The sequence below is a fragment of the Oryx dammah genome, unplaced genomic scaffold, assembly GCF_014754425.2.
Source record: "Oryx dammah isolate SB20612 unplaced genomic scaffold, SCBI_Odam_1.1 HiC_scaffold_13, whole genome shotgun sequence".
NCBI lineage: Eukaryota > Metazoa > Chordata > Mammalia > Artiodactyla > Bovidae > Oryx > Oryx dammah.
Genome location: NW_024070197.1, coordinates 8536143 through 8556518, shown reverse-complemented (window position 1 = coordinate 8556518; position 20376 = coordinate 8536143). Strand labels below are relative to the sequence as shown.

General features: G+C 51.7%; 2 protein-coding genes across 5 annotated transcripts in view; both read right to left on the bottom strand.

Moving 5' to 3' along the window:
• Window positions 1-238: 238 nt before the first annotated feature.
• KLK5 (kallikrein related peptidase 5) lies at window positions 239-10239 on the bottom strand. The gene is made up of 6 exons (XM_040252161.1): window positions 10150-10239; window positions 9792-9875; window positions 7063-7324; window positions 5885-6141; window positions 5629-5762; window positions 239-739 (listed from the first exon to the last, which is right to left on the bottom strand). The coding sequence occupies exons 2-6, from the start codon at window positions 9862-9864 to the stop codon at window positions 584-586; spliced, it is 882 nt and encodes a 293-aa protein (XP_040108095.1). The 5' UTR covers window positions 9865-9875; window positions 10150-10239; the 3' UTR covers window positions 239-583.
• A 3006-nt stretch (window positions 10240-13245) lies between these two features.
• Window positions 13246-20376, bottom strand: part of KLK6 (kallikrein related peptidase 6) — an 8582-nt gene continuing 1451 nt past the window's right edge. For all 4 annotated transcript variants that reach the window (XM_040252184.1, XM_040252187.1, XM_040252188.1 and 1 more), the window contains 4 exons: window positions 19712-19868; window positions 16593-16840; window positions 15020-15156; window positions 13246-13900 (listed from right to left, as the gene is read on the bottom strand). In XM_040252184.1, the coding sequence (XP_040108118.1) occupies window positions 13748-13900; window positions 15020-15156; window positions 16593-16840; window positions 19712-19868 (695 nt within the window). In that variant the 3' untranslated portion in view covers window positions 13246-13747. The remainder of the gene's footprint in view (window positions 13901-15019; window positions 15157-16592; window positions 16841-19711; window positions 19869-20376) is intronic.

Here is a 20376-nt window from a genome sequence, read left to right as displayed (position 1 = left end):
TAAAATGTGTCTGTCTATCTTTTCTGTTCTGCCCGCTGTAGTATCCGCAGCATGTGGACCCATTCCTGGCAGGAAATCGTCAGTCGATCAGCATTTGTGAATAAACTGAAAAGCTGATCGAAGGAATCTCTGTTTCCTGCAGTCGCAAAGATGAGCCAACAGAGCAAGCGGCAGTGCAGAGGGGCCAGTGACTTGTTCCTGGCCGCTCGGCCGTTCAAGGAAGAGACTACACACGGAGCCCGCTTCTCAGATGCTTTATTTCTGGGATCAAATCTGGGTCACAGCTGCAGACAAGGTGGACTCTGGACTTGAGGAAGGAAGCACTGGGGAGACTGAGTTGCAGCCTTAGCCCTGGGTGTTATGGGGACTGTCTTCAGGATCCAAACAGAAGGACTGGTCTCTCCACTGTCCGGGGAGGAGGATCTTGACTCCAAGTGGAGGGCAGCACTGGAGAGATGAGCAACCTCAACATTTTAGGGAAGGAACTGGGGTCTGGAAGGAGTGTCAGGGTGCCTGTACGGGCGGGGCCTTGTGGGGGGATCGGGGGGCGAGGGGAGTCCAGAATGCCCGGTCCAGGAATGAATCACGAATTGCACTTGATAGTGTCCTGGATCCACTTGGTGAAGCGACAGAGGTTGGTGTAGACGCCGGGTCTGTTGGGCTGGGCGCAGGGGAAGTCTCCCCAGGACACGAGGCCCTGCAGGGAACCATTGCAGACCACGGGGCCCCCGGAATCACCCTGTGGAGGAGAGAGGGAGGCACAGAGAGGCAGCGATGCGGGGAGGTGGAAGGAGGGGGTCACACAGATGAGGAAGACACCAGAGGGCGAGACACAGGTAAAGAGACACACGGAGAGCATGTCGCTCTTTCACCCCAAGCCCACCCTTCAGAAACCCCCTTTGTCCCTCTCTGGGCTTCTCAGGTGGCTCAGATGGTATAGAATCTGCGTGCAATGCAGGAGACCTGGGTTTGATTACCTGGATCAGGAAGACTCCCTGGAGAAGGGAATGGCTACCCACTCCAGTATACTTGCCTGGAGAATCCCATGGACAGAGGAGCCTGGCGGGCTATAGTCCATGGGGTCACAGAGAGTCGGACATGACTGAGTGACTAACACGCGCTGACCCTTTGTCCCGCTCTACCCAAAGCCCAACCTCTTTTCTGTCTGTCTCCCTCACGGCCTGTCTCTTTGTTTCCTTCTTTCTCCCTCTTCCCTCCAACCTTGGAATACTTAGTTTCTCCTCCTGGACACGCCTTCCTTTCCCTTCCTCACTCTTCACCCATCCTTGACACCAATCTGTCTTGTACCTATACCTCACTTTTGCAGAGGAGCAGTCGTTAACCCCTGGGTGAAGCTTTTTCAGCCTGGCATTGCTAACATTCTGCAAGCTTGCTCAGTCATGTAGTCGTGTCTGACTCTTTGCGATCCCATGGGCTGTGGCCCGCCAGGCTCTTCTGTCCATGAGATTCTCCTGGCAAGAATACTGGAATGGGTTGTTATTTCCTCCTCCAAGGGACCTTCCTGACTCAGGGATGGAACCTGGCAGGTGGATTCTTTACCACTGAGCCATGTGGGAAACCCCCTGGGACCAGACGGTTCTTCACTGTGGGCGGCTGTCCTGTGCATTGTAAGACCTTTAGCAGCAGCCCTCCAGCCACTACACACCAGGAGCTCCCTCCCTCCCCAGACACATTGAGATGACCAAAAACATCTCCAGGCATTGTCACAGGTTCCCTGGGGGTTCAGAATTGAGGATCGCTCTCACGGACTAATTTCGGTTGCCTGTGCTTAATTCCCTTAGCTCCCTGTAATTACCCTTCCTATAATAATACTCGGCATTTTTCCTGTCACTTCTTGTTTATGTTTATGCAAAATCCCTCCGACCTGGCTTCTTCTCGTATTATAATGCAGATGCTGTTTTCCAGGCAAAAAAAGCTCTGCTGCTCCAATTGCTAAATTTCCACTTTTTTGTGGTTTAATTTCTCTCTTTTTTGTTTGCTCTTGTTTAATATCCCTGTAGAGTTCCTTTCGCTTGGCAGTGAGTTAACTGCTCTGAGCCTTGGCTCCTTGTCTGTAAAACAGAGTTAATAATAATGGTTAAATGGGTTAATTGAGCTGATGCTTCTGAACCACTTAAAAAGAGTGTCTGGCAATTAATTAGCTCCTATTATTATAGTATTAGTGTGATTGTTATTACTTCTTGCTTTTAGTGGCCACGCCCAGACCGCATTCGGGTATGAAAAAGCCACTTGAGGTTTAGGAAAAAAAAACCAAGGTACTACCCTTGGCTACAGAAAGGCTACGTATTTTATGATGTTGACTTCTGGATACGGAGTGAAGTAAGACAGACAGAGAAGGAGAAACATCTCTTTTATGTGGAATCTAAAAAGAAATGATACACATGATCTTATTTACAAAACAGAAAGAGTGTCACAGGCTTAGAGAACAATTTACGCATGCCAAGGGGAACGGATAGTTAGGGAGTTTGGGATGGACATGTATGTGCTGCTCTATTTCAAATGGATAACCACTAACGACCTACTGTAGAGAATGTGGAACCCAATGTCATGTGGTAGCCTGGCTGGGAGGGGAGTTTGGGGGGAGAATGGATACATGTCATGTGTTTGACTGGGTCCCTTTGCTGTTCACCAGAAACTGTCACAACATTGTTGATTGGCTCCACCCCAATACAAAATTTAAAGCTTTTTTTTTTTTTTTTTTTTTTTAAGATTTTGGTATCTGAATCAGATGTGCTTTCTTCTCATAAAAACCCCTCCATCCAGATGTGTGTGCTTCCAGTGTTAACTGGGAACAGAGATTAAGCTGGTGGACCCGGGAAGTTTTTGCAATTGTTACATTTGTAAGATTTTTGGGGTAGGGGAGCTTTCCTCAGACATCAGAATGGGTCTGGAGTGCTGTCTGAGCCCACAGCTTACTAAACACCAGTATTACTGAACATACATCCTGCCAGCAGAGAGCTTGTTAATTTACATTCCTCTAGAGGGAGGAGGGCTCCTTTGGAGGGGGGAGGTTTCCCAGGTGGCACTAGTGGTAAAGAATCCACCTGCCAAATTCAGGAAACAAAAGAGATCCCTGGGTTGGGAAGATACCTTGGAGAAGGAAATGGCAAGCCACTCCATTATTCTCGGCCTGGAGAATCCCATGGACAGAGAAGTCTGGCGGGCTACAGTCCATGGGATCACAGAGAGTCAGACTAGACTGAAGCAACTTAGCACGCATCCAGACTCTTTGGGGACCTGACTACAGGGAAGGGTCCTGAGCTGTAACATTAATTTCTGTCATCCTCAACAAATAGAGTGGCCATGAAAACATAAAGAAGCTGTGTCCTGGGAATCAAGAAGTATTTGCTGAACACTGGGTTCCACTCATCCTTCCACTCTCAACCTCTGTCCCCTAAACATGCTGGCTCTTTTTTTTATTCTTTGAATCAGTAGAACTCCTTCCTGCCTCAGGGCCTTTGCACATGCTCTTCTTGCCATTAACTTGTGGAAGGCTGGCCCCTGTGTGTCATTCAATCTCTGCTCAGATGTCACCTCTTCAAGGTCCTTCCAAAAACCCTTCCGTATGTCGCTCCTCCATCACTTGCTATCATAAAACTACATTTTATTTTCTTCATGGTCCTTACCACTTTCTGAAATTACGCTGTTTATGCAGTTTCTTGACCATAGAATTGTTTTTAGAAATTTATTTACTACACCAATAACTTTGTGATCAATCTTGTCTATTCAATACTGCCTTTAAAAAAATACCCCTGTTTTCCATTTTTGAGATGTTTTACGAGCATTTGTCAGAAAACATTCCTACTACAGATTTTGTGGGGATAAGACTCTTAAGACTGCACTTGCCTGAAAAGTGCAAAATAAATAAGACAAACCTGTGGTGTTTATCAGGGGCTTCCCTGGTGGCTCAGATGGTAAAGAATCTGCCTGCCATGCAGGTGACCTGGGTTCAATCCCTGGGTGGGGAAGATCCCCTGGAGGAGGGTGTGGCAGCCCACTCTAGGATTCTTGTCTGGGAAATCCCATGGACAGAGGAGCCTGGCGGGCTACATACAGTCCATGGGGTCGCAAAGAGTCAGACACGACTGAGCAACTGAACACATGTGATGTATGTGGTACGAAGGGTGGCCCCTTAGATGTGGGATCTTTTTTCTGGGCACACCCTGCCTGTCCATACAACACAGGCTTGATCTCTCCCTTGAGACGAGTGCTGTCTGACGCAGTGGCCACTAGCTACATGGTGTTCTTGAGCACTTGAGACACCGCTAGCCCCGACTAAGATATGCTGTCAATGGAAAAGGACACATTGGCACAAACAAAAAGCAAACTAGAAAAAAAAAAAAAAACAGGAAAAAGAAAAACCATTGAAAAACATCCACACTAGCTTTCAAAGACTTACTATGAGACTCAAAGGATGTAAAACACCTCATTTCTAATTGTTATATGTTAATTACATTTTGAAATGGTGGTACTTAGGATACATCGGAGAAGGCAATGGCACCCCACTCCAGTACTCTTGCCTGGAAAATCCCATGGACAGGGGAGCGTGGTAGGCTGCAGTCCATGGGGTCGCAAAGAGTCTAAGCAACTTCACTTTCACTTTTCACTTTCAAGGATTGGAGAAGGAAATAGCAACCCACTCCAGTGTTCTTGCCTGGAGAATCCCAGGAACGGGGGAGCCTGGTGGGCTGCCGTCTATCGGGTCGCACAGAGTCGGACACGACTGAAGTGACTTAGCAGCAGCAGCAGCAGGATACATGGGATGAAATAGGATATATTATTATTGCACGTGGCCCACCAGGCTCCTCTCTCCACGGGATTCTCCAGGCAGGAATACTGGAGTGGGTTGCTGTTTCCTTCTCCAAGGGATCTTCCCCACCCAGAGATCAAACTTTTGTCTCCTCACTGACAGGCGCATCTTTACCATTGAGCCACCATTATTATTATTATCGTCATTATCATTATTATTATTTGCTGAGTCTTCATTGCAACACGTGGGCTTATTTGTCCCATGACATGTGGGAGTTTATTTCCCGAACCAGGGATCAAACCCATGTCCCCTGCGATGCAAGGTAGATTCTCAACCACTGGGCCACCAGGGAAATCCCAAACTATATTATTAAAATAGTTAATTTCACCTGTTTGTTTTTACTTTTTTTTTTTTCCACATGTAACTGTGGGTGAAAGCGTTACTCATTCAGTTGTGTCTGACTCTCTGTGTGACCCCATGGACTGTATCCCATCAGGCTCCTCTGTCCATGGGATTCTCCAGGCAAGAATACTGCAGTGGACTGCCATGCCTTCCTCCAGGGAATCTTCCTGACTCAGGGATTAAACCTGGCTCTCCTGCACTGGACGCAGATTCTACTGACTGAGTCACCAGGGAAATCCAGGAAGTTACACCCAATTACCGGAATGTTTAAAATTACCCATAAGGCTCGCATGATATTTTTACTTGAAAGCGTTGCTCCAGAATATGAGCTCTGTGGGAACAGAGGGTCTCACAGATTTGATCATCACGGGGTCCCCAGGACACAGCAAGGTTCCTGGTACATAGGTGGTTTCGGTGTGTATCAGCTGAATGAATGGAGAAGTCTCCAGCCTTACCTGGCAAGAGTCTCTGCCCGCCTGGTCCCCAGCGCAGAACATGGTGTTATCTATTTGATTTGGATAGGCCTTCTTGCACTGCTCGTCACTCAGCACCGTGATGTTCAGGCACTGGAGGGCTTTGGGGAAGGTAACTGTCGAAAAGAGAGACCGCAGAGTGGAGGCAGGTGGTGAGGAAGACAGGGGAGGGGCAGAGTGCTCAGAGATGGAGAAGGCAGACATAGGTGGGCATCGAGAGAGAGACCCGAACACTCACCCTGGGGACTGCTGGTTGTTCCCCAGCCAGACACCAGGCAGCTGGTCCCAGCAGAGGGACAACGGGTGGCGATGTTGATGGGCCTGACGTATGGAGTCTCGTGGATCCTTTTGTTCAGTTTGATGAGCATCAGGTCGTTGGAATGGCCAGGGTGAGAGTAGCCAGGGTGGGGGATGGATTTGATGCCCTGGAACAGCTGCTGCCCGGACTCATACATGGGTGACAGCGAGTGGTGGCCAAGACGGACTCTGAAAAATCTGAGGAAGGTGGGTGCTGATCACCCCACCGACTCTGATCCCGATCCCCATATGCAATGCCAAATCCCATGCCAAACCTACCCCCAACCCCACTCCACAGCCATCCTCAAATCCATCCCCGACACCATCTTTGCCTCCGACCCTTTGCCTAACCCCGCCCCAGTCACAATGGCAAACACATCTCCAGCCTGTCCCCAGCGCCAACTCTAATCCTTTCCCCACAGAAAGTGAAGTGAAAGTCGCTCAGTCGTGTCCGACTCTTTGCGACCCCATGGACTGTAGCCCACCAGGCTCCCCTGTCCATGGGATTCTCCAGGCCAGAATACTGGAATGGGTGGCCTTTCCCTTCTCCAGGAGGTCTTCCCAACCCAGGGACCAAACCCAGGTCTCCAGCATTGCAGGCGGGTTCTTTACCAGCTGAGCCACAATGGAAGCCCCCCACAAAAACCATGAACAAATGCATTCTCAGCCCCAAATACAGCCATCCTCAATCTCACATCTAACCATGCACGCTAAGTCGCTCAGTCGTGTCCAGCTATTTGCAGCCCCATGGACTGTAGCCCACCAGGCTCCTCTGTCCATGGGATTCTCCAGGCAAGAATACTGGCAGTGGGTTGCCATTTCCTCCTCCAGGGGATTTTCCCTACCCAGGGATAGAACCCGCGTCTCCTGTGTCTCCTGCTTTGCATTCATAACCATCCAGCGCTTGCATTTCTAGCCTTAAATCCAGCTCATCCCTAACTCCCATCCCCTACCACAACCCCCTCCCGGTCTAACGTCATCCCCGCCCCACTCTCCTCCCCAGCTCCATTCTAAATCCCACCCCCAACTCTGCCACCTCCTGCTCCCTAGACCCCATCCCATCCTCACCAGACCCCCCCATGCCCCTCCCCCAGCCCTCTTCTTGGAGCCCGCACTCACTGCTTGCGGCAGTGGGCAGCCGTGAGCAGCCACTGCGGGTCCACCAGCACGGCCCCACAGTAGAGCTTGTTGAATCTCACCAACAGCGCACCCTGCCACGGCTGGCTGTTCCTCTCGCAGTCGGTCCCATTCACAATGCGGCTGCTGCTCTCATCCGCCCGGGTGTCCTCCGTCGCCCCAGGCCTGAGGTTCTGGGTGCTCCCAGAGGGCCCGATGGCAGACGGGTCGTCGCAAGAAGCCACATCGTTTGCAAGAACCGGGTCTGGGGTCAGAAAGTGGGCGTGATGGAGCTCGGGGGCGGGGCCAGTGGACGGATGAGGGGCGGGGCTAGAGCCCTAAGGGGTGGGGCCTAGTTTCCAAAAGTGAGGGAGAAAAGCCTTTGAGAGAGCCGGGTATGGGCTTGTGTAGGCAGGGCCTGAAATGTGGATGGGGCTTGGAATCGATTTGGGCGAGGCCAAGGCCAGGGTCACGTGAAGGAGTGATTCTATAGAGTCCTAACGTTGGAGGAAGAGGCCAGGGCTGGGTTCTAGGAACTGTGGCCAGGACTGGAGGTGGAACCTGGCCCAAGGAGGTAAACCCAAAGAAGTTGGGGCTTTTCTTGGTGGAGGGGCACAGCCCAAGGACCCCGGAGTGTGGATAAAGTCTGGACAAGGGGATGGTTGAGGAAAAGAGACACTAAGAAAAGTGCTCAGACTGGGGCAGGGGGAAAGGGTTCATCAGAGTGGGGCGGTGGAGAGCAGGGTTGTTTTGTGAATTCAAAAACACAAATGTGCACCCTTCTTCCTCACACAAACCTGCACGAAGGGACCCAGATACCTCACTCCATCACTGGTCATCCATCGCCTGTTCATCGCCTGTGCACACACAGCGACATGAATCATCCCCACACGCAGCTCTGCCTCATGGCGCACACGCTCCCCAAGTACACTCATTCGGGGGAGGCTGACACTTTTCCAGTGGTCATGTATGGATGTGAGAGCTGGACTATAAAGAAAGCTGAGCACCGAAGAATCGATGCTTTTGAACTGTGGTGTTGGAGAAGATTCTTGAGAGGCCCTTGGACTGCAAGGAGATCCAACCAGTCCATCCTAAAGGAGATCAGTCCTGAATATTCACTGGAGCTGAATATTCATGCTGAAGCTGAAGCTTCAATACGTTGGCCACCTGTTGCGAAGAACTGACTTATTGGAATAGACCCTGATGCTGGGAAAGATTGAAGGTGGGAGAAGGGGACGACAGAGGATGAAATGGTTGGACGGTATCACCGAATTGATGGACATGAGTTTGAGTGAGCTCCGGGGATTGGTGATGGGCAGGGAAGCTAGGTGTGCTGCAGTCCATGGGATCGCAAAGAGTCGGACACGACTGAGTGACTGAAATGAACTGACACGATCTCACTCACCCGCACACTACCTTAGTGACCTGTATATATATCTATATATTTACCCTGTGCACAGACATGTAGAGACTGCCCCTCACTTCTGCACACAGCACAACAGCATAGTGACAAGGTTAGACAGGCTCTGTGGACCAAGCATCACACAGGGCAAGTCACCTAGCCTCATTCACTGTCACACAGCCACTGTCTCATGGTGACAGCCTCTTCCGCACACTCGGTCTGTCACAGGAGGGATGGGCACTCCACACACACCACTGTGTGGTCACACACACAACCCCTATAAACACGTAGTCATGGGGACTTCCCTGGTGGTCCAGTGGCTAAGACTCCAAGCTCCCGATGCAGGGGGCCCAGGTTCGATCCATGGTCAGGGAGCTACATCCTATAAACACACGGCCACATACAGTCACCCATATATAGAGCCTTAATCAACCACACAAAGTTGTTGTTGTTTCAGTCACTCAATCGTGTCTCACTCTTTGCGACCCTATGGGCTGCAGCATGCCAGGCCTCCCTGTCTCTCACTCTCTCCTGAAGTTTGCCCAAGTTCATGTCCATTACAGCAATGATGCCATCCAACCATCTCATCCTCTGTCATCCCCTTCTCCTCCTGCCCTCAATCTTTCCCAGCATCAGCGTCTTTTCCAATGAGTTGGCTCTTCGCATCAGGTGACCAAAATACTGGAGCTTCAGCTTCAGCATCAGTCCTTCCAATGAGTGTTTCAGGGTTGATTTCCCTTAAGATCGACTGGTTTGATCTCCTTGCTGTCAAACCAGTGAGCAATACCTGTAGCCATCACAAAGAGAGCCACCCATAACCACCCATAACCTTGCACCCAGCCACAATCACACAATCACAGATGGCTACCTGAAGGCACCTAGCCACACATTTTCACGGCGCCAAGCACTTTCGTCAGATACAAGCCTGTGATGCAGGGACAGAAACCAGCTGGCATCCATACAGCCGAACAGCCACACACAGCCACGCACACAATCATTGAGACACACACATCGTCTTAGATGCACACACACTCAGTCACATGATCACATGTACAGTCTCAAAGGGTGGTCCCACCTGTCACAGATAGTCACTTGATATGGGCAAAGGCAACACACACACACACTTACACTCACACACACACTTACACTCACACACGCACGTATGTAGCAGTCCCACCGCCACACACAATCACAAATGCAGATTCGCAGTCACCCGACCCTGGGGCCATAACTAGTCACACGGGGTCCCCCTGGATCACAGAGTCCCTGACAGCTCCCCACCCCGCCCCAGCACGGTTGGCCTGTGTGCACACACTGGGGTCCTGGTTACCTGTTGCCCCCAGAATCAGGGCTGTGATTAGGGCAGGGACCATCCAGGACCAGGGGGCTCCTGCTGCAGCCATAGTCTTTGCACCTGATGGAGGTGGGTGGAGGAGAAGAGGGTGGGCGGGTGATTCTGGGACCACTTATCCCACCCCCATCTCCTTCCACACGCTGTTGCTCAGAGCAGAGAGGGGCCGTGAGCACGTAGTCAACCCAGAGTGCTGAGTTGAGGCTAGGGGGAAATTCTAGACTCCGGTCTCCTAGCGAGGATGGACATGGGATGGAGAGAGGACCCGGACTCATCCTTCCCAGACCAGAGCCCACGCGAAGCCGTCTGCGTCCCTTCGCCCCTCCCCAGGGCTCACCTGCCGCGTCCCCCAGGTTGGGGGTGGGGACCCGGCTCCCGGCTCAGCCGCAGACTCTCAGGCCGCCGCCGCCGCCGCCGCGGTCCTGCAGCCGCCACCTCCTCCTCCTCCTCGGCTCCTGGCACCGGCCTGGGTTATAACCACCCACTGATCCCCGGGGCGCATTCCCGGGTAGTGAGGCGCCCTGCCGGGCTTTAGCAATCACTCCTCCCGCCTTCCCCCCACCTCCGCCCCCAGAGCATCCCCCCCACCCAGTCGCGAAAGCCACTCCCTACCTCCCTGGCCCCGGGATGGGGAGGGGTCTCCAGAGTTCTGGCCCCGGGGCCTCCCCGAGCCTCAAACCCAGCGCCTCGCCCTGTCGGAGGCGCGCTGGGCTCGGTTTTCCGTCTTCCCTGCGCCTTCTATCGTTCGGCTTCCCCTGCCCTCCTCCCTCTGCTCTAGGCTTCTCTCTGTGTTCCGCTTGCCTTGGAATCTTTCTGAGTCCCTTTCAGTATTAAGGCGCCCAACCAGTGTCCCTTTCTGCTTTATTTCGTACAGCTTTATTGCGGTATGACTGAGCTACAATAAAATGCTCATGTTCAATACGTACAACGTGATGCGTTCTGACCCACATTCATCCAACCATCACCCCAACCAGGATAACAAATGTATCCATCACCTCCAAAATTTGTTCATGCCCTTTTATGTGTTTCTGTGCTTGTCAGTTAACCTCTTTCTCCACATCCTGGGTCTCTTTCTGTATCTTTTCTGTTACCTCTCTCTTTTCTGACTCTACCCTTCCCTGTCTCCTATCTCTATTTCTGTCTCTGCATCTTCTTCTCCTTCTTCCCCTTCTCCCTCTTTCCCTCTCTCTCTCTGTCATTGAATGCGTATATCTCCGCATCTCTCTGTCCCTCTGTCTCCCTCGCTGTCCATCTGGGGCCAGGAAGACTCCGGCCACGGTGCCGAGGGACCCCCTCAACGCCTCCTCCTGACTCGCATCCAGGACCTGGTGCGTTGGGGGCAGAAAGGGGCAGGGATCTGGTCTAGGGGCCCCCGCAGATGCCTTCCACAGACTGCTGCCCACAGCCAGGTGTGGGCGAGAGTTGGGCAGGGCCACCTGCCAATGGGGAAGGAAGCCAAGAGGCTGGGAGAAGGGGTAGGTGGCTCCTGGCCCCTCAGGAAATGGGGCGCTGGGTGGGGACCCAAAGGGTGCCTACTCCCTCCCTGGTTCTGGGCCATCTGGGGCTGCCTCTCCTGGCCTCTTACCATCCAGGCTCTTCTTTCGGTCTGCCCCCCAGCTCTCTGCATCTGTCTTTAACTGTGTCTCCAAGTCTCTGTTTCTGCTAGGATGTAAGAGCCAAGGACTCATCTAACACCTACTTCCTGAGTACCTACTGTGTGCCAACTCAGGTCTCTCTGTGAACAAAACCAGACAAGGGCGTCTGGAGATGCTGCTTTTGCAGAGCTCATGTTCCTTGAGGGCAAAACTTGAGCTGTCTTGTTCACCTCTGTAATCCAGAACCGTTGACTGGGAGGATTTAGAGCCCGAGGCTGGTTTCAGTGTGTAGGGGGGAAAAAGTCAAAACAAAAGAGTCTGAAGCTTATTTTGCCTATTGCAATGAATATTTCATGCATTAACGTAACAAATCCTGCATCCTACTTCTTTCTTAGTCTCTTAAGCTTAGCTCACTCACCTTTTTAATTCCAAATTCCAGAAAGTTTTTTTGTTTGCTTGCTTTGGTTTGGGGGGAGTTCTTTTTTGCATTTTAATTTATTATTGAAGTAGAGTTGATTTACCATGCTGTGCTAATTTCAAATTTCACCTTCCTTTGGTTCTTGAGACATCTGAGTGCGCTTTTTCTCAGCTCTAAAGATCTTTAGGATCTAGAGACCGTCTGGAATGGCCACTCTGTGATGATTTCTGACATCATTCTACCCTGCAGGGCAAAACTACGGTTGCCATTCATCTTGGTGAAGCAAATGGACCATGGTCTCTGACCCTCCCTCTGATCCTAACTTCTGCTCCAAACTTCAGCTCCCAAGTTGGACCCTCGTTTCCCTTTCTCTGGGGACCCATTTACTGCTCCGTTCAGCTTCCCGGGAGGATTGCTGACTTAGATGGCCTTTTGTCTTTCTCAGAGCTCGTGCAGTGGGACTAAGTGAGGAGGGTCTTTCTGAGGACAGGGCGTGAACGTCAGTGTGGGGTCGTGCGCATTGCCTGCGGGTGGAAGAAGCTCGGCAGGCACATGCAAGCCTGGGTCTTCACCCAGTTCTGCCTGTCTGCTCCCCTCATTTGGGGGGAGTGTCTCTGGTCTCTCCACTTCCTTGCCCATCCCCCTCCTCTCCCCTCAACTGGGCTGCAGTGCGATCTTTCACATATCTGCCTCTGACCCTGTCCGTCCTTTTCTCAAGGCCCTCAGGATCAAGGTCAAGTTCTTCTGCCTGGCACTCAGGACCCAGCGCCATCTTCCACTGACCTACATTCCCAGCCCCATCACCCACTTCTCCAGCCTCAAACCCCAGCTCCCACCATCCTGGATAATTTACCATGTCAAGGACACATCGGAAGTTCTCACAGCTGCCTCCCTGCCTCACCCAGATTTTTCTACAGGTCGTTAGCATCCTGAGAATGCTCCTGACCCAAGCACCTCCCTACTGCATACTCAAATTCAGCCTCCCTTCTCCAGCCCTCCCAGCTCCAGCCCCTGCTCACCCCGCATCATCTCTCCCTTCTGGTCCATCCTGCATGTGGTCCCAGAGCTGCTCATACTCACACTCTTTCCATGGCTCCCCACTACCCTCAGGAGAAGCCCCAGACTCCCAACCTGGGGTCTGAGGTCCTTTGGGATCTGGTCCCTGCGCTCTCCTCTCATCTCCCATCACTCTTATCCACTCACAGTGGCCTCCCAGCCCTCTCATCTCCCTGCTTATGCTGCTACAAGGGGAGTTTAGTGGAGAAAGCCACCTTCGGGCAGGGCTGGCACAAGGTGGAGGAATCAAGGACATCTCCCCTGAGAGGGAGGAAGATCAAGTTGGGTTGTGAAAGAGGACTAAGGATATCCGAGCTTCAGAGGGGCAGATGAGGCATAAAAGCAAAACAAGCACCACAAATAATAAAATTCACTCTTTTATTGTTCACGTGGGTGTGCCAGGCACTGTTGTTTGTGTTTCACACTTTTACAACCTTCAATCTCCCCCACCACAGCCACTGCCTGATGAGGCACGTATGATTCTTGTCCTCATTTTTACAGGGGAGAAAACCTACACAGTGAAGGAAGGCAGTTCCTGTGGAGACATGGCTAGCAAGTGGTGGGGGAGCCAGGACCCCCCAACTCGACTTTGGCCAGACAAGAGACCACTTCTCTGTAGAAGAAATTGAGCCCATGGGGTCATCAAGGGAGGGAGAGATCGCTGGAAGGGAATTGTTTGTATTCTGTTAGCGGCGGGGGTAAGACCTTGGCCCGTGTCCACCATCACACGTAGTGATGAGAGTGTGGGGCTGGGGTAGAATCAGGAAGGGTTTGCACTGTGGTGTCATGGCTTTTCATTAAGCATTAGGATCGGGTGTGGGCAGGAGAGGGGGAAGAGGTCAAGAGGTGGAGGTCACAGGTCAGGATCAGTTGGCCTGAATGACTCTTTGGATCCAGTGACCGTATCTGCAGACGTCAGTGTAGACGCCCGGCTTCTTCTTGGAGCCGCAGGGGACATTACCCCATGACACGAGGCCTCGGAGGCGGTCGCCACACACCAGCGGACCCCCGGAATCGCCCTGTGGGTGAAGAGGGGAACAGAGTCAGACACAGAGCCGCAGGAGAAAGAAAAAGAGATGGCGACTTCCCTGGGGGTACAGTGGACCAGGAAGCCGCCTGTGCAGGGGATGTGGGTGCGATCCCTGTTCTGGGAAGAGTCCATGTGCCATGGAGCCGCTAAGGCTCTGCTGCAGCCAGTGAGCCTCCGTGCCACCACTCCTGAGGCCCGTGTGCCCAGAGTCCGTGCTCCACAGCGAGAGAAGTCACCGCGATAAAAAGCCCATCCACGATGAGAGAGCAGCCCCGCTCACTGCAACTAGAGAAAGTCCCAACGAAGACCCAGCGCAACCATAAACAAATAACTTTAAAAATCTACTCTAAAAAAAAAGAAAGAAAAACAGAAGGAGACACAGAGAGACATACAGGGGGGCGGGGGGAGATACTCAGAGATGGAGAGAATGACTTATATACAAAGAAAGACAGACAGACAGACACAAAGTCACAGTCAGGGGAATAGAGACTGAGGGAGACTCAGAAACACAGACATCTCTAAAGGGAGGATGGACAGTCTCAGAAATGCGGCTTCTCTTCCTGCCCTTTCCTTGCATCCAAGTCACTGGGCATCACCTTTCTCTAGCTTTGTTTCCTTCTCCCTCTTGGGTGGTCTCTGCAAATCCTCCAATGCAGAGGGGTCAGTTTGGGCATCAGAAGGAGAGATCCAATGGACGATGTGGCCGGAACCCAAGTTAAAGGTATTTGGGAGAGAGGATGGAGACCCTGGCTAGGGTCTCCCTTCTGCACAGCTTGGCTATTTCCAAGCAGGATGGTGGGGGCTCTGTTGGAGGGGGGACAGTCTCCTGGCACCATCTGCCTCCTGACTGTGTCTCTCTGGTTCTTGATCTCTTCATCTCCATCCTTGTCTCTGCACTTCCTGTCTCTGTTAATTGGCTTTTTGTCTCTACCTGTCCCTGTCTGTGTTTCTGTGTATGGAATTGAATCTCTCTCTCTCTTTTCATGCCTCTGATTCTCTCCCAACTTCGCTCTATGTGTGTCTGTCCCTTCCATTTGGTCTATGTGTCTGTCTCTTCCTGCCTGTCTACGTCCTTGGCCATGTAGCCGACGGGTCCCGGCGTCCTCACCTGGCAGGAGTCCTTCCCATGCTTCTCATCCCCGGCACACACCATGTTTTGGGTGATCTGGCCAGGGTAGGCATGTTCACACTCCTCACGGGACACTAGGTGGATGTATGCACACTGGATGGTGTTGGGGTATTCACCTGCACAGAAAGATGGGCCACGATCACTTCACAGTCCACCCTTCTCATTGATCCTCCAACATCTATAAATCCTCCCTTCCCTAATGGTTCCTATTTCCCACTGGTTCCTTTATTCCTGTTTGTCACTCTTTCTCAACACCCATTTCCACTGCCTGACTCCTGACTGGTCCTTCTTTCCATCACTCTTCCCTCCCATTGGCCTGTCTTCCTCATTAATTACCCCTTCTCTCAGTCAGGTTAGTCGCTCAGTCATGTCTGACTATTTGCAACCCCATGGACTGCAGCATGCCAGGCTTCCCCATCCATCACCAACTCCTGGAGCCTGCTCAAACTCATGTGCATTGAGCCAGTAATGCCATCCAACCATCTCATCCTCTGTCGTCCCCTTCTTCTCCTGCCTTCAGTCTTTCCCAGCATCGGGGTCTTTTTCAGTGAGTCAGTTCTTCTTATCAGGTGGCGAAAGTATTGGAGTTTCAGCTTCAGCATCAGTCCTTCCAATGAATATTCAGGATTGATTGCCTTTAGAATTGACTGGTTTGATCTCCTTGAAGCCCAAGGTATTCTTAAGAGTCTTTTCCAGCCTACAGTTCAGTCTTCATTTCCTGTTGTTTTTCCCTTTCTCTTAGGTCCAGCCTCCACTTGTCACTTTTCCACTGGTCCCGCCTTCTTCAGTGTTCTCTTCCTCTATTAGTCGCTCCTCTATTATATCCCTTCCTCCTTCACTGGACCTGTTTTCCCATTGGCTCACCCTGATTGGTCACCACTTGACTGTGTGCCTTTCCTAACTGGTCCCTTCTTTCCTCATTAGTTCTCCCTTCCTATTGGCCCTTCATCCAAAGCTGTGCGCCCTCATTGGTTGTTTCCTAAATGGCCTCGTGTTCCCCTGTTGATTCCCCCTTCTTTTTTGGCTCTTCATTCACAGGCCCACCCTCCGTTTGTCCTGCTGATCTATTGGGTTTATTTCTGCCTCTAGTCCTTTATCTACTGACCTCTCTTGACCTTTGACTCTTCTCTTCTCTCCTCCACCATCAGTTTTCTCTACACTGTTCGCTTTCTTGATCAACATCCTTCAGCTGGCTTCCTGCTTTATTGATCTCTCTTCTTCCATTAGTCCCTCCTCTGTTTATCCTTTCTTGATCATCCTGATCATTCCTTTTTGACAATTGGCCCCCTTCCTGATGGATATCTCCGCACGGACCTTCCCTCCTCATTGACCCTTCATGTCATGTCCCACAACTCCATTTCGACCAGCTGTTGGTCTGCTCTCTTCCCTGGCTGTTCACTTGTTAGCCCAGCTCTCCTATTTGCCCTCCCTCCCCATTGAACTTTCACCCACTGATTCACTCTCCCACTGACTATCACCATGAACCATCTCCCCCAACCATGACCCATCACCCGGTGATGACAGGTCACCACATCATTCTCCCCCTACTGACCGTCTGCCATCTTGCCCCAGCCTAGGATGTGGCAGCTGGTGTGGTTGGCTGAGCAGTCTCTTTCCAGGGTCAGAGGCTGGATGTGTTCGGAGAACCTGGCCGGCCGTGACAGACGCAGCAGCATGATGTCCTGGTCGTGGGTGGCAGCGTTGTAGCCCGGGTGGGCCACGGTCCGGACGACAGAGCTCTCCTCCTGGAAAAACTCCCTTTGCTGAAGGTTGTGCTTCCCCAGGTAGACCTGCAGATTCCTGGGAAAGGAAAGGCCGGGGTCTCACCTGGAGCCCTTTGGACTGCAGCTGAGACTCCAGAGGGGGCTACGGTGGGAGATGGGGTAGCCTGGTACACCACGAACCATCTGGCCTGCTGCTTGCCTCACAGTCTTCCCAGCTCAGCAAATGACAAATCCATCCTTTCAGAATAACCCTGGAGGCTATTTGCGACCCTTTACGTATTGCTTCATATCCAAGCTGTCCAGAAATCTTTTTGTCTCACCAAAGCATATCCAGAATCTGACCACTTCTCTCCTCCCCGACTGCTACCATCTTGGTTTGAGCCACCATAATCTCTTACCTGGACCGCAGCCTCACTGGACTCCTGGTTTCTACCTTTGGTCCTCTCTAGTCTGTCTTCCACAAAGCAGCCAGGGCTATTTTAACAATACAAGCCAGCCGTGTACTTCCTGTGTTCAGCACCCTCCCATGACTCCCATCTTGCTCAGAATAAAGGCCAAAATGCCCACTGTGGTCCATAAAGTTCTGCACAATCTGTCCCCATTATCCGTCAGCTGTGTCCCACTCTCGTTCTCTTTCTGCTCCAGCCACACAGGCTTCCCGGCCTTTCCTTGGACACAGTAGTCATCCTCTCACCCCAGGACCTTTGCACTGGTTGTTCCACTTGCCAGCAACTCTTTCTCCCAGATACCTGCATGCCTCACTCTCTCACCTCCTTCTAATGTCACCTTCTCAGTGCAGCCTTCCCTGGAGACTCAATCACAGTGCAAATATTCAGACTTCCCTGGTGGTCCAGTGGTTAAGAATTCATCTGTCAGTGCAGGGGACATGGGTTCGATCCCTGGTCTGGGAAGATCCTACATGCTGCGGAGCAACCAAGCCCATGCACCACAATTACTGAGCCCACAGCCACAACTAACATCTGAAGCCCTCACGTGCTACAGCCTGTGCTCTGCAACAAGAGAAATGATAGCAGTGAGACGCCTTCCCACCGCAGCTAGAAAGTAGCTCTCACTTGTGCAGTAATGAGGACTCAGTACGGCCAAAAATAAAAATATATATATATTATTTTTTAAAAAGATGAGATTTTTGTTTTAGTCAGATATATCCTCCTTAGCACCTAGACCAGTGTCTGGCCTATGACAGACATTGAAAAAATATTGGTGAAATGGATCAAAGCGTTGCTCCCTTGCTCAAAAACTTTCTGTAGTTCCCTATTACCCTCGGAATAAAGCTCACGTGCCTAATCCCACTATTCTCTGACCCTCAGTGAACCGGTCATTTTCCTTAGAACTCTTCAGACTGTTGCCACCTCGGGTCTTTGGGCCTTCATTTCTTCCACCCGGGATGCTCAGCCTGCTTCTTCATTTGGTTCCCCTTTCTCGTTCATTTTCTGTGCCTCAGCTTAAATTTTATCTCATCAGAAAGTCCTTCCTGATACCCTCTTCAGTCTAAAGCAGGTACTTCTGTTCTTTTCTCTCATGGAGCCACCCCTGTTTTTCCCTTTCATTGGGCTTAGAGTAATTTGTGATTATATATTTCTTTTTTGTCTTCCCCCAAGGATTTGACAACTGTCTTCCGGTGCCTTTCTACTCCAGTGTTCCAAAGGGCAGAGATTCTGGGTAGCTCGCTCCATCTTTGCCTAGTCCCCATGGCCCAGCTCAAATCTAGCATTTATGGCTGCCTTTGGTCAATGTGCACTGAATAAATGAATGAGGATGGCGAGAGTGAAGCCAGGTTTCCCTGTGTTTGGGGGAGACCACCCTGGAGGTCCTTGAGTCCTTGACCCTGCAAGTGGGGAGACAGGTCTCCTCCTGACGCCACTGGGGCATGACACCTCTTGGTTTATCACTTGTTACTTCTCTGAGCTTCAGCTTCTACATCTGCAAAATGGGTCTAAAAAGTCTGTTACTGGGCTTCCTTGATGGCCTAGATGGTAAAGTGTCTGCCTGCAATTGGGGAGACCCGGGTTTGATCCCTGGGTTGGGAAGATCCCCTGGAGAAAGAAATGGCAACCCACTTCAGTATCCTTGCCTGGAAAATTCCATGGACGGAAGAGCCTGGTAGGCTACAGTCCACTGGGTCGCAAAGAATCGGACACGACTGAGCGACTTCAATTTCTTTCTTTCTTTCACTGTGCGGGATTCCGTGTGCCTAACTAGACACATGGTCCATAGTTAGCACTGAAAAAAATGGAGGCTGCTGTTCCTCTAACTACTGATTATTAGCGCCCTGAGGATTGGTCCTGGGCCAGTGGTTGTTTAGTTGCCAAGTCGTGTCTGACTCTTACGACTCCACGGACTGTGTAGCCGGCCAGGCTCCTCCGTCAACGGGATTCTCCAGGAATGAATGCTGGAACGGGTTACAGTTCCTTCTCCAGGGGATGTTTCTGAGCCAGGGATTGAACCCATGTCTCTTGCATCTCTTGCACTGGCAGGCGGGTTCTTTACTACTAGTGCCACCTGGGCAGCCCTTTTCAGGGTGCTCCTAAAACTGTAAACCGGAACTTGCTGCTTCCCTGATGAAAACCCTAGGGGGACTCCCCCTGCACTTGGAGTTAAATCCACCCCTCCCTACAGGGCCCGGGAAGGTCCTCCTTCCCCATTTAGAAGGTCGGTTTATTAAAGCAGCAGTTTTGCTTGTTTTCCTCACTGCTCTGTCCCCCCACCCCCCAAGGCCCCAGACACTGCCTGGCATGGATACTGTACTCAATTAAATACTGGCCAGTTGAGCTGCTGTCTATGGGGTCGCACAGAGTTGGACCCAACTGAAGCAACTTAGCAGCAGCAGCAGCAGTAGTTGAGCCTGGTTATCAGACAGCGTCATGACATGGGAGTCACGCAATTCTGCAAGAACCCCGCAGGGCCTAGCGGCAGCGAGGACACTCACGGTTTTTTGCAGTGGGCAGCGGTGAGGACCCACAGCGGGTGAATGAGGACGCCTCCGCAGAGCAAGTGGCCCGACGTGTAGAGGGCAGCTTGGTAGGGGTGAGACGTCTGCTCACAGGGTCCACCGTGGAGCACCTTGTTCTGCTCCTCTGCTTGGGCTGAGGGAGGGTCTGAGTGAGAGGGGAGGTCTGGAGGTGTCGGCAACAGCCCCCCAAGCTGAACCCCATTGCTGCCTTGATCATCAACTTCATCTCCATCCCCACCACCAGAGCCAAACCCATCCCTAAACTTTCCTGTCTTTAAACCTGTGCGTGCCTGCTAAGTCGCTTCAGTCGTGTCTGACTCTTTGCAACCCCATGGACTATAGTGCACCAGGTTCCTCTGTCCTTGGGATTCTCCAGGCGAGAATACTGGAGTGGGTTGCCCACCCTCTTCCACGGGGTCTTCCTGACCCAGGGACCAAAGCTGTGTCTCTTATGTCTCCTGCATTGGCAGGCAAGTTCTCTACCACTAGCGGCCACCTGGGAAGCTCATCTTTAAACCCACCTCCGACCAGTCTCCCCATGTCCCAAACCAACCTCAACCTCTTCCGCATCTTGAAGCCCACTTCCTACCCCTTCCCCACCTGCATCCCTCATCCCTAACTTAAACTCCCCAATGTCTTCC